Consider the following 14,588-nt stretch of genomic DNA (forward strand, 5'->3'; position numbering starts at 1 on the left):
TTCTAGCCCGCGCATCGAGCAGGCCACTCTTCTAGTTATTTAAACAATTTTATTGACTCGTGAGCCAAATTGTTTCAAAATTCGGTACAGATCCAACGTCCACGAATGTTCAATCCAAGGGCAGCTAACTAGTCTGATGGGATGCCTAGTGCTTCCCAACATGATAGCTGCTGGTCAGGTCTGCAAGACGGTTTGGACAAAATAATCTTCAGTGTATGTAGGCTGGCCGCCACGACTAAGAAGTGCTAGACTTCTCTAGTAGCAAGCTCAGCTGATACGTAAGCAGTGACTTCATCTATTATAGTATCCCATACTTTTCCGGCTAAGCTGGAGCCCGTACTAGACGACTAGAGATGCATGAACGAACGACTTAGCCCAGTGCCCACAGTACGTACTTGATATGGCCGACGCTGCTGGGAAGACTTATCCTCGAGAATCATTATTTATATTTTGACAGTGACACGAGTGCTATACGAATTTGCGTCTGCATCCTCCATCGTGCCGTAATCCGCGTGTGGAAAATATGAAAACATACCATCCTTGTATTGTATAGTCAACAGTTTCGTGCGTGGTCGACATCGCGAGCAGCTCTCATCCACATGCCGATGCCATGCCACCAACCGCGCGCTTACCAAAACCAGCGCGATCGACGCCGGCCTGAGAAGAGTCCACCCTGCCGGCCTTTCCCATTTTAGTCTTCGCAGAGTTTCGTACGTGACCCGGCATCGTGCCTGATGACTTATAAAAAGCCAAGCGCGCCCGGGATGATCCATGTGCATTCAAGAGACTACTGCTAGCTAGCTTCAGAGTGGACACAACGAGCTAGCTCTCCGGCGTCGTCCAGGAACAACATTTAGAGATGGGTCACGCGAGCGCAGCCCTCCCCGTGATTGACCTCGCGTCCCCGGACATCGGCGCCGCCACCAAATCCATCCGGCAGGTACGTCCGGTCCCCGGCGAGATCGATCGATAAGCTAAGCCTTTCCTGTTTGATCCATCACATATACATACATACACACACTACTTGCTCCTTCCTTAATTTGTTAATTTCATTACCCTGCATGCATGCAGGCGCTGGTGGATTACGGCTTCTTCTACGTGATCAACCACGGGATCGACGACGCCCTGATGAAGAGCGTCTACGCGGAGAGCGCCAGCTTCTTCCAGCAGCCAATGGAGGAGAAGATGGCGCTGCACAAGAACAGCAGCCACAGAGGCTACATTCCGCCCGATTTTGAAGGCTTCGAGGCTGACGCTGGTGGCAAGGGTAATAAACCAGCTGCTTTAACCATCTTTTCATTTCTTCTCTTTGTTAGTTTTATGTTACTACCTCCGTCCTGGTTTATTAGTTCCCTTAGTATTTTGTGCCAAAGTTTGACCGTAGATTTAACTAAAAAAAAGTAATATATGTCACCAAAAATTATATCACTGGATTCGTATTTGAATATAGTTTCTAGTGATATTATTTTTGATTACATGCATTAAGATTTTGTTACTTCAATTTAAGATTAAAATTTAGCACGAAATGCAAAGAGGACCAATAAATCAGGATGAAGGCAGTAGTTCACGACTCTTTCGATTAATTTGTGCATGCATGCATATAGGGGACCTATTGGAGTGTTTCCACATTGGGTCTGGGGTAGACGGCGACTCCAAGAATCCTGTGAATCAGTGGCCTCCTGCAGGTACTAATTAGTTTATTACCCGGCCCACATTAAATATGATTTCATCAATAACATCTGTACGCGTGTCTCAGAACGCTTTCCATATTGGAAGGAGACAATGAAGTCGTACTATCAATGTGCAATGTAAGCTTCTTCTTCTTCTTCTTCTTCTTCTTCTTCTTCTTCTTCTTCTTCTTCTTCCTCTTCCTCTTCCTCTTTTCTGAATCAAAAAGTATTTATTGTTGTTCTAATATGTTGTTCGTGTATACGATGTTTTCCTGCTAACCAGGGGAACTAGTAAAAGGATATTGTCCCTAATTGCTTTGAGTTTGGACCTTGACGCTGAATTCTTCAAGCCAGATGGCTCCGAAACAATTCTTCGACCAATTCATTACTCAGGTAATTTATTAGATGTATGTTAGCCGTTCATATCATCAAAGTGTCATGTCCAGATGAAATTTTAGTTTCTCTACACCTTCCTAGCAACTGGTTACATTTATATATTTGGTCCATTCACTACAGGTCGGGCAATTGAATCGAAACATGGAAGTGATCATGGTGCAAACGCTCATACGGATTATGGAATGTTAACTCTTCTTTCAACAGATGGCACCCCTGGCCTGCAGGTGTGTGCGCATAATTCATCAGCTCTAGTTTCTTTTGTCATTTTAGCTAATCACACAACCATGCACACAAGCACGCTCTATGTTTGTGTAGTTGGCATCTATATTTATATTCTTGCTATGTTCTTACTCTACTATGAGTGTATAGATATGCAGGGACAAGGATGGCCGTCCCCAGCTCTGGGAAGATGTTCATCACATTGATGGGTAATTACTTTTTTTCTGTGCTAATAAAATAAATTCCTTACAGAGTCAGGCACCCTTCATGGTCAATCTATTGCAGAAATTACTAGCACATTTATCATCGCTAGTTTTATTTGTTCATTAATTAACACTTTGGGTTGTGTCTTCCCATGCTCCTCAGAAAAAAAATTGACCTTACATATTCCAATGTACTGATGTACTTGCAGGGCACTTGTTGTGAACATTGGTGATTTGCTAGAAAGGTGGACAAATAATGTTTATAGGTACATTCTCTCTAAACATTGTTGATCCTCAAGAACATTGGTGATTTGCTTAAAATGATTTGTTGTCTAACATCATGATCATGTTTGAATAATGTCTTTGGATTAAAATATGTATGTGAATTTTGTTATTTACTCATTTTCCAACTTGTAGGTCAACCCTGCATCGTGTTTTGATGGTTGGCAAAGAGCGGTATTCAGTGAGTATACTGACTAACTGCTAAATTCAGAATGTTTGTGTTCAGCAGTTTCAATAGTTAGCTCTTCGGTTTATTTTAAATCATCTGGAACTTGGATTTATCGGCACTTCAAATTTCTTTGTCAAACTATCCACATAGTCGTATTCGAATGCACATTATTATATATAAATTAAATTTCACAACTACACTTGATGACATTAATATGATCACCCTAGTGAAACTACCAACCTTGCGTGCCTTCAGTCATGGGGTCAAGTCCTCCTGTTTGTATTTATTTTAAACTCAAACATATTTTTCTTAATTTTTTAGTTGAAATTTAGGAAAAACAGCTTGTACCAGTAACCTATGATAAAAATTCAAATCCAACAGCCAAAACCATCATTTAGTAAACACTACATTTTTGTGATTTATACAGTTATCCATAATCTTGCCGCACATCAGAAAAAATTTACCCGTCGTCTCCTTCTCTCGCTGTTGCAATATGGCACCTCCTTTAATAGAATATATATAGAGACAACTTACACAGTACTATACAGAAACAACCATCGACAACCTTGAAGGGCCATGTACAACTTTCAAATTTAATGACTGATGATACATAAATGGAAAAAATATTCATCAATTGTAAATATATTTTATACAAGTTTCTTTCATGTATCAGGTGGCTTTCTTTGTTTGGCCAAGCCCAGATATGATGGTTACATGCATAGAATGTTGTTGCAGCGAGGCAAATCCACCAAGGTCCTCTTCTAATAATATCTGAATATTTCTTTTTTTTTGGCCTATTATTGTATCTCATGCCTTTGAAAATTGGACACCTTTTCAGATACCCGCCTATTAGGAGTGACGAATACTTGGAGCAGAGATTAACTTCCACATACAAATACAAATAGACTACTGTATCGTGGTCATTGCTAGCTGTAGGCTGTTTGGTTTTATCAGAAGTTGCCAAAAGCTTTCTGTTGATGCAGTCAAGTACCATAGTTGATGAATCATGGGGTGTAATCTCTATGTTTTTTGTATTGGCTTAAATTGAGAGTTTCCTAATAAATTGGGTGTGATGTTGTCTGATGTATAAGGACAATTTGGAATATGAGGTAGCTAGTATCGGCTATATAATATATATTGTTTGCCTACAATAGTCATACGTTGTAAAAAATACAGTCAGTTTTCGCATAAATATACACATATCAGAGTTTTATTGTAACAAATACAGTCTGTTTTCGCATATATACTGTTTGCACATAAAAGTTTCTCCGAAGGTTTTCTGTGTATTCCTGCCGGCTTCGCGCCATCAGGTAAAATTAATAAGGATCCTAGTGGTGTGTGTATGAAGTCCCTTCACCTAACGGCAACCTTTCTTAATATACGGGTCAACTCTAACGCATGAGAACGAGTACACGTACAAAGCAGGAATTAAGACAAGGTGTAGGGTACCAAGTCATCCCAATTATATTAGAGAGAATTCCTTATTTGGCCCTTTCTTAAAATTTGCTTCCTTTTTTGCCCAAAAAACTTATTATTTCCTTTCTTGACCCTTAAACTTCATTTTGTTCCCTACATGAGGCTTCCATCCAGTTTTCCATCCGGCTGTGTATATATGGATCGATTCGATCTCGGCGGAGGGCGGAATACTCTCATAACTATCTCATGGATTCGTGTATATATGGGTAGTGACTCACTGATTCCTGTGCGTAGTAGATGATTATTAACCGTAATATTAATGGCAATATTAATACGTACAAATTTGTACGCTACAATATGATTGAATGGGTCGTCATTGTTCCACTTATAATATAATAATAATTATTAGACCCCCGCAATATCTTTTTATGACTAGCCATATAGTACTATTTTTGTTTGTTTATTCAACCACAACAAAATATATATCACGTTATCTCAGTGTTTGCATGTAAATAATCTGGTCACATACTGCACTAGGGGTAAAACAGTCTTTTTAGGTCAGACGTAACACCGTTACTAGCCAAAACTGACGGAAGTGTCATATAGGGAACAAAATAAAGTCTGAGTGTCAAAAAAGGAAGAAAATATTTTTTAGGGCCAAAAAGGGAATCAAATTTTACGAAAGGGCCAAATAAGGAATTCTCTCATTATATTAAGCCAACACCTATTATAGCCCAGAAAACGTATTGGAGATACCTAGTATACATCCCGAACACCTCCTCCTCCTCTGGCGCCCACGCGGGTGGCATGGGAGGAACCCTAGCCTTCGGCCGCCTCTCCACCTCCCCTCCCCTCTCCCCCTCTCACCGCCGCAGAGGGCGCGCCCGGGCTAAGCCTGGCCGGCGGTGGCAGGGATTCTCACCCCCTTGTGTCGTTGGGGCTGGCGCGGGCTGGCACGGTCGAATCATGGCGCTACGGAGCGCGGGACGCGGCAGCACGGCGGCGGCTCTACGTGTGGCGTGGGGCTCTCCGGCGGGCGCGGTGGGCTGCGACGAGGCGGGCCGTGCTCGGGGTTTGGATGCGGCACCTCGGCCGAATCTGGCCCTATGGCGGCGAGGGCCGTGGGTGGCACTGTTTGTGGGCAGCCACACCTGTCGGGACCTGCCTGATGGAGGTGGGAGTTGGTGGTGTGTGCTGGTAGTCGGGGACGGCGGTTGCGGCTTTGGTGGCCGCTCGGCCAGATCTGGCTTCTCAGCGGCGCGGCCTCTGGAGGTTTGGGTTGCTGTGCTTAGCGCCTATGTATCCAGCCTTGGGTGTATGCATGAGTTAAGATGGCGTGTGTTTGTATCAGATTATAGTTGGTTGTTGCTTTATGTATAAAACGGAGCGAAAACCTTTTTGGTAATTATAGCCCACTATGTCTATACAAGAAAGTGGCCAGCCCCTATAGTTGGTATCCTATTCCAACAGCACATGAACTGTGCATAATCTGTTATATATAAAAAGTTAGAAATTACCACAAAATTAGAAATATCCGATCATTCATTAATAGATAAAGATTTTATAGCCATTAGATTACTTGACTGGGAAATTACCCACCATTGCCATTACAATGGATTAACGTGCCCTTCCCTTCCCTTTTTTTTTCCTAAAAAAAAGCAATCTGATGGTCATTTAATTAGATCACATACCTAGAACCTACTTATGGACTTGAAAAACCCTACTATGTGCACGTTTCCTCCATCCCAGCCTAATTTTTTAGATGAAAGGATCGAACCGAGCCCGAGTAGGGCACGATCTTCACCCGGCTTTGAATTAACAAAGCCATCAACCGGCCAGGATTACAAGAGCACACCATACAACCGAAGATAAAAAGAAAAACGGGGATGCAACCCCAGGCAGCAGATACAAGGCACCGATGAGGCTAAAATCTATGACCAGAGAATAAAAGGAGTACAACTTGGAGACCTAACAGGGGCTAGAAGGGATTGCGCCAAGGAAGGAGCTCGCCATCGACACGCCGAAGGCAAAGTGGAGCTGCTCTCGCTAGAGCCAGAAAATAGGGCAACCACTCGAGCACACCCAAAGCCACAAATTGCAACTCGCACATGAGGAGCAGGCCACAGACAGTAGCCATAGGAACAGAGCACTTCAAGAAGAAACGGCGAGCAATGGGCAACGACGCCACCAGGAGGGCCGAGCCACACCAAGACCAGCGACACTCCTCCAACAACGCGACCAGATTGCCGTAGAGGGGACCACTATCCCCTCTCGCCCAGGCCGAGGGCGTCGACCCACCAGACAACCGGACCGCGCAGAGGAGGAAATGAAGCAGCTTGAGGAGGACATCGATCCTCCATGGCGGGAAGTCACCGCTGGACGAAGGATCCGCCGCTAACTAGGACACCAAAGGCTTGCCGCAGGCCACCCTCCATCCCACAACCCAAAATGACGACGCCTTCAAGAAGGAGGTGCAGGAGCACCGTCGCCGCCCAACCAAGGTTGTGGATTTTCACCCAGGAGGAGGGGAGGGAGATGGACCTCAACGTCGCCTTCGGGAAGGGGAGCGGCGCCCGGAGCGCCGCCAACAATGTGGCCGCCGTCGCCGTCCAAGAGGTTACCCCTATCCAGGGCTCCCTACCCCACCACCACGACGTCATCCACCGGATCCGGCAAGACATGGCGTAGGAGAGGCCGCAGCAGTAGCCAAAGGAGGCGTCTTCAGATCTGGAGAGGCCGGACATGGGGACCCGACCACCAGCCGCTCGGATCCACCGCCGGCCCGCCGCCCACACGGCCTGGTAGAGGCGGCCCACCGTGCCAAGGTATGCCGCCCGCCGCCGGAGAGCGCCGCCCGCACCACCTGGAGCCACCGCCCCGAGCCCTAGCCCCCTGCCCAGCGGCAGAGAACCCCGCCGCCGCCCTCATCAGCGGCCGCACGGGAAGCCCGGCGACTGCCTCCGGCGACGGCGAGGAGGGGAGCTCCGAGAAGGGGGTTGGCGGCGACGGGGCGGGGGGGGGGGACCCTCGAGTCGCCCTCGGGAGGGCGACGCGAGGGGAAGGGGAAAGGGGATCAGAATTCCGCTCCAGCCTAATTATAAATCCTTCAATTAATCTCAGCCAAACAATATATTTCCACCAATCCTCACGTGGTTCCTTCGCATGCCTAGCCAAACATATCTGTAAAAACAGCAAAGGGAAACCCAATATTAGGAAGTAAAAAAGAAACATCCCTAAAAAAGAAGTACACCGTCAAGATTGATTGACGTATAGGCGCAAAACAAAAAAAGATTGATTGGCGTATAGCAGAGAAGATGGCGCTGGCGGCCGAGGAAGTCGTCAACGCATCGTCACCGAATCTCCCGTAGGTATAGCTGCAGAACCTTTGTTTTATTCTTTATCTATAATCACAAATTCCTACAGGAATGGCTGACGAGCCCATAGATAATGCACAGATGGTACTGGGAAATCACACGATGATCTTTCAAGTACCAGGGCACCGGCTCATGTGTTCAGGTATACATGCACGTAATCATCCATTGATTAGTTTGATCTTCCATCATTGGTTAATGCCAAACCATTTTTGTTAATCGACCTAATTGTTTATATGACGATATTCCCCATTGCTTCGATCCCACGAGGTTGCGTTGCAACGGAAGAAAAAAAATGCCTCAATCTTGAAAAGATGGTTCAAGTCCCCACACAGGTACACGCCCACCATTTGAACACAGCGGAGAGGCACTAATCGCATAGACCGTGAATATGAATATTAATAAAGCTTAATTTCCCTGTTCAAGTTTAATAGTGGCAAAAAAAGTTACAAAGGCATGCATTGTTTTGTACATGGATTGATAGCTACAGAGAGTATCTGCTGCTAGTGTAGATTTTCTAGCTTGAATTGTACCCTTCCTGCATAGAATAAGAGATTTTTACTATGCCAAATCTCATTTCATGACATTAATAACAAATTTTCAAATTTTAAAACATTATCCTACTGTAACAATTTTAAATTAAATTGATGAAATCTAACAGGCTAATATTTCTAATAGGTGAGATCCTATATTCATTTTTTCTTAGGAATATTCAAAATCTCATTGTTAGTTTATTTAATTTTCTAAAATGAAGTTTTATCTTTTATATGATCTTCCTTGGTCATTTTACCTGAAATATGACTATGTTTGTAGGAAAAATAAAACAAAAACTTAAATGTGTAGTTAATTTTATTTTATTTAGAAATATGAGCATACATGTTTTGATTGTTTGCACCTGGTTATATTTTTTGGAAAGATGTTTTGATTGTTTGCACATAATATTATTTTTGGTAACAAAAAAAGCCTCAAATGTGTAGTTAATTTTGACATCCGCATGAGGCAATTTTTTGAGCGTCCGTGAGTTTTATACAGTTTTTTTGTGTGTGTTTGCCTCGGCTTCCATCGCCATCAGCATCAGTCCATGTCCCTGCGCACACTCGTACTACTTGGCAATTGCTGACGCAAATGATGGTATGTGTGCATGGCGTGGTAGTCATTTTTTGATTGATCATGGGGTATTCTTATTCCTATCCTCTTGAAGCCAGTGTTCATTTTTTGATAAATCTAAATCCAACTCCTAGTTCTAACCCATTTGAGTTAAATTCTAATGAGTTTGAATTTAAATTCTTCCAGCAGGAACAAACCTTATGTACCTGGATTAAGCACATTTAAATTAATCCATGGGAATTTTCGTTGCTTCAAAACTGTTTTCAAACTCCCTGTTTGTATTTCCAAATGGAAAAGAGAAGTAAAAGCTAGCACAGAGAACACCCAGCTGAGGCCCACTTGCCTAGCCGGCCTAGTAAAAAAGCCCATCTCCTTTTTCCCCTTAACCCTAGCGATCTCATCATATGCCCGATCCCAAATCCCTTCTGCGCCGCCACCCACATGCCCGATCCCAAATCCCTCTCTCTCTCTCCTCGAGATCTCCTCGCCCCCTGCTCAGGTTTAGCCAGCCGGCGAGATCCTCCTCCTCCACGCCTCCCCTTCCTTTTCTTCTCTCCCCTGAGCGAGCCCCGCCATGGCAAGGAGCTCAGCACGCCCCGTGTGTCTGCCATGGGCGCGAGCAGCAGCAGCTCATCCAGCTCGTTACCGGCCCCGAGCAGCAGCAGCTCGTCTAGCTTCGTTACCGGCCCATGCAACCATGGCCACCTGATGATCTACGCCGCGCCCTTGCGTCTCCGGGCGGCCGTCGTGGCGCGCCGCCGCGGCCATGTCCAGCCTCGGACTCCACTTGATCTCCCAAATCTGTCCTCTCAGACGCGTTTCAGTGGACGTGCTCTGCCTCCGCGACGGCGGCGACCGCCTCTAGTCGTCTCCCTTTCTTCCATCTTGGGTTTCTGTCTCAAGAATTCTTTCTTTGACCCGCAAAGATATTTGAACTGGTTAGATTGTATCGAAGAAAACGATGTGGGATTATCTATTCAATTGTTTTTACCAGATGTTTGTTTGGGATGGATGAGGCCCACGCTGGCGGACGATTGACGTACGAAAAAGTAGGACGAAATTACGGACAAATCACATGAATAATAGTACCATCTTAGATGTAGAAAATAATATAGGTGGAAAAAAACTGAAAGCGTATTATGACACGAGAAGAAAGCGTATTGTGACGCTGAATACGACAAAGTCAATCCGTGCTTTATTATTAGGGAGAGATAATAACAAATTCATAAAGGAATGGCTGACGAGCCCATAGATAATGCACTGATGGTACTGGGAAATGACACGATGATCTTTCAAGCACCAGGGCACCGGCTCATGTGTTCAGGTACACATGCACGTAATCATCCATTGATTGGTTTGATCTTCCATCATTGGTTAATGCCAAACCATTTTTGTTAATCGACCTAATTGTTTATATGACGATATTCCTCATTGCTTCGATCCCACGAGGTTGTGTTGTCCGGTCCTCAATGTGTGGCTGGTCCCACATGAAACATTTACATACGTTGCACCCCTACTGATGTATCTTTTTGGCAGTAGCTGGCTGGAAAATGTAGGCTAGAGAGCTACCGCAACAGATTATCACTCGGCTTGCAAATAGACGTACATGTACACCACTAATTTCAAAGTGATCAACACAGAATCGTACTAGAGCTAGCTAAGATTGTAAGAACTCATTAGTGATCGTTTATAGTCTTCTAAATGTTACCTTGGAGAAGCATGATCAACCGAGTTGCATTCATGCAATCATCTATAGATATTTAGTAGCGACAAGCAATTATTATCTCGACGAATAGTTATGTTTATGATTTATGTGTTTTTCTGCACAATCTATAGTCAAATAGCACCATATTAGATATATGGTTCATGAACCAAAATGTACGATTCAGCTCCAAGGCGCCGAGGGGAGGAAAAAACAGACACAACTATTATACTTTATTGAACGCAGCTGCTATAGATATGCGAGGGCAAGCTAGCAAACAACGTGTCGGAAATAGAACACATATGCACATGGTAGTCAGGCATATGCATGACAGGATACGGTGATATCATGCTTATACCCCATACGTATATATGCGGTTCTAAGGTGTAAAATAGAATGTCTTGGATGTCTGCAAAATAATCATTGCACATCTCTCCTTTTTAGATCTACTATATTTTACATCTTACATGCATGATTGCTTTTGATATCATCTTACAGTTTGTCCATTTATGTTTATGTTGTCGTTCAACAAAGCCCCTACGATGCTTTTAAAAGTTCAGGTTTGCTCCAAAAAAAACAGGTTTATCAGCCTTAATTTTTTTCCAAAGGTTTTCAGCCTTATTAGGCATACATATTATTCAATTAATTCATACTTTGCATTTAGAAATAACACAGACTTATAGTTCAACTTACTATGCTACAGTTTTTGTAGGAAGTTTACATATATTTACTACAACGTTTCAGCTTTCCGTGTGGTGACTAACTATATTTTGTTTTATTCGTCTGCCACTGGCAATGATGGAGAATAGTGAGTTATTTACCAATTTAACTCTCCGCCAAAAAAAGTTTGTTTGGTGAGAATTTATTACCATCTAGCAGCTCACGGTATTTCTTCTCTCTTGACTACTCCTCTGATCAAACATGCTACAAAAGATTTTGCAACCATGCGAGCATATGCTACCTCTTGGCAAAGAAATAATATCGTGCATCCTGATCATATATACTATTACTTCTCAAATTTTACACATATCATTGGGGTAATGATTTAAAAAAATACATAATATTTCATCAAGAATTCTATTATGAATATATCAGGTGGTCATCCACAAGTCAGGTAAAATGCACCCACATATTTCCGTGTAGTCATGAATTGGCAATTCAAATGTTTTTTGTTTATAAGCAGGTCACAGTTTAGAATGACACATAATCATCTCTAATGTGTAGTCACATAAATGAGACATGAACCTATCGAAATCCAACACTGGGTGATTGACTTGCTGAAGTAGTATGTCTTAATGTTGGACAATGCCAGATAACTAAGTACTTCTGTTGAACTAACCTTATCGTATTTGGTTTCCCAATTTTATTATCTCTAATTGGCATTAAAAAGGTATTATTCTCTTTGTGTTCGTCCTGCCAATAATGTCAGAGCAAATTGTAGGTACGCGCTGGTGTGGAGGTGGTGAAACCGGTTAGTAATAGGTTAGGAGAAATGTACAAATGTTTACCAATCTCTTGAGACGTGAACATTCACCAATTTCTTGAAAGTGAAGTTGCAAAACACTCGGGTATTGAAGGCATTCACTAGTAGAAAAAAGGCCTTTTGTCCCGGTTCTAGAGAGCCTTTAGTCCCGGTTCTGGAACCGGGATTAAAGGGTCGTTACTAAAGGTCCCCCCTTTAGTCCCGGTTCTTATACGAACCGGGACTAAAGGCCCTCCACGTGGCTGCTGCCTGGAGGTCCACCTTTAGTCCCGGTTGGTAACACCAACCGGTACTAAAGAATTTTTAAAAAAAAATTAAATTTTTTAAATGTTTTTCCCGATTTTCAAATTTCTGAATTATTTTAACCTATAATCTTTAATCACCCCTCATCACTGCTCAATTTAATCTCTAATCACCCCTCATCATTCCAAATCATCTAACTTCCCGAACGGTCACCCATCCTCCCACTCCCCCAGCCTAAGCACGCTTAACTTCTGGGTTCTATTCTCCCTCGTTTCCAAGTCTGCACTTGTTGTTTTCCTGACAATAGTAAGATGTCAATCCTATTAACCCTCAGGAGTTTAGCTTGAGCATGAAGTCACACATTTCACTGTTTGAGTTTGAAACTATTGTTCTAAAAAACAATAATTATTTAGTAACACTAATATTTCTTGAATAAGTAGTTTGACCATTGTTTGACCACAGTTTGACCAGATTTGTCCAAAATTCAAAAAAACTGAAATAATTATTTAGTAACACTAATACTTCTTGAATAATTATTTAGTAACACTAATACTTCTTGAAAATTTGAGCATAACTTTTTTCCTTCTGGAATTTGAGGATTCTAAAAATTTGCAAACAGGCCATAGGCCGTCAAAATCGGATGCGGATTTTCATGTTGAATATTTTGATATATTATACGTTCTTTTCTGACATCGTATGCAAAAGTTATAGTCGTTTTACAGTTTCCCTACACTTTTTGCAAAACATGTCCAAATTTAAGTTTTTAAATTTTCCTAACTAGTAGATGTGGTAAGATAACTACATCTCGAAGCATTTTAACTTTTGAAGTTTTTATCATTTTCTTTTGTTTTTTACAAAACTGAAAAGGCGATACACGGGGGGGGGGGGGGGGTAGGATTTGAAAATTGCACCATTAGTACCGGTTCGTGGCACGAACCGGTACTAAAGGTCTCAACCCCATTAGTACCGGTTCGTGCCACGAACCAGTACTAATGGGCATCGCACCCTTTAGTACCGGTTCGTGGCACCAACCGGGACTAAAGGTCCCATTTGAACTGGGAGTAATGCCTGTACGGTGCCCTCGCCGCTCGAACCGGGACTAATGCTCACATTAGTCCTGGTTCGTAATGCAACCGGTATTAATGCTCTTTTCTGGCTGAACCAAAGCCCCTTTTTCTACTAGTGATTGTACATTATTAATAGGTTAGAAGAAAAGTAAAAATGTTTTTAATATGGCCTTTTTGTTTGATAGAAGGAACTATACCATGATCTTCGCTTGAGGGTGCATAATGCGTCTAAATAGAAAACAATGTGAAATATCATCAAGGTGTTCAACCATGTTTTCTTAAAACAAATAGGATATTCTACTATGTCGTAACTCTCTATTTTGCTGTCCCCAAAGAAGATAATATGATACAAATATAATTTGCACAATGCGACTGATCACGAAAAATTGGTATTCATAAGGCATGCATAATTAGTACGTACATGATAAATGCATTACACATATATATTTATATACCAATAAAAACAAAACATACCTAAGACAAAACTATGTTCGCAAAAGTATTATATTTGTAATGCCATCACATATGGTTTCAGTTTTTCTATAGGCAAATCGAAAAAATTGTTCTTCCCATTGAACTTCATAAAATTTTAGCCCGCGCATCGAGCGGGCCACTTTGCTAGTATCTTATATTTACTAATTGGAGGCATCATTCGAGTCTTCACGTTGATCCACATCAGCTCCATCAATGTAGCCATTAGATTAAAAATGTATTAATTGGGGGCACCATTCGAGGGGCCTGGTTGCAGGTGCTCTAAAACATGTTTTCGGGCATGAGAGGTGTTGTAGTTCGACGAGGCCGATAGCGGCCACTTCGCTAGATTGATTACAACCTGCACACGACGCCTCTTTTTCCTCTTTTCTAAAGATGGTCAGGTAAAGTGGGCAATTGTGGTCTCGGGGAGAGATGGAGTTGAATAGGAGAGATGAGGCTGAGAGGGCTAATTTGCAAATATGTGATGTAGCGGCCGGTTTTTTGCAAAAATTGCCACTGGTTGCTTCCAGTTCGTTGAATGCAGATCCAATGATCGTAAATGAATCATGGCAAGCACACCATCATCACCAACCCAGTCTTTTATAGGAGTAGAGATAGTTCAAATGTTCAAATGCAGCAGTAGTTCTAATTAAAAAATTCAAATATTACATTCCAACATTGTTCTCCCCCCTTAACTGCCCACAGATGCACAATCAGATCTTTCTTCGGTTTCTCGTGAGTTGCGCGATGCCGAATGTGTTGATGCATTTTAACAAACTCTTCAAA

General features: G+C 42.6%; 1 protein-coding gene across 1 annotated transcript; it reads left to right on the forward strand.

The window, feature by feature from the left end:
- The first annotated feature begins 758 nt into the window (after positions 1-758).
- Positions 759-4,090, forward strand: LOC123167729 (2-oxoglutarate-Fe(II) type oxidoreductase hxnY). The gene is made up of 11 exons (XM_044585590.1): positions 759-940; positions 1,072-1,267; positions 1,605-1,685; positions 1,757-1,808; positions 1,954-2,063; positions 2,187-2,290; positions 2,436-2,494; positions 2,698-2,754; positions 2,906-2,951; positions 3,613-3,692; positions 3,778-4,090. The coding sequence occupies exons 1-11, from the start codon at positions 860-862 to the stop codon at positions 3,842-3,844; spliced, it is 933 nt and encodes a 310-aa protein (XP_044441525.1). The 5' UTR covers positions 759-859; the 3' UTR covers positions 3,845-4,090.
- The last annotated feature ends 10,498 nt before the right edge of the window (positions 4,091-14,588 follow it).

Source organism: Triticum aestivum, chromosome 7D, assembly GCF_018294505.1.
Source record: "Triticum aestivum cultivar Chinese Spring chromosome 7D, IWGSC CS RefSeq v2.1, whole genome shotgun sequence".
Taxonomy (NCBI): Eukaryota; Viridiplantae; Streptophyta; class Magnoliopsida; order Poales; family Poaceae; genus Triticum; species Triticum aestivum.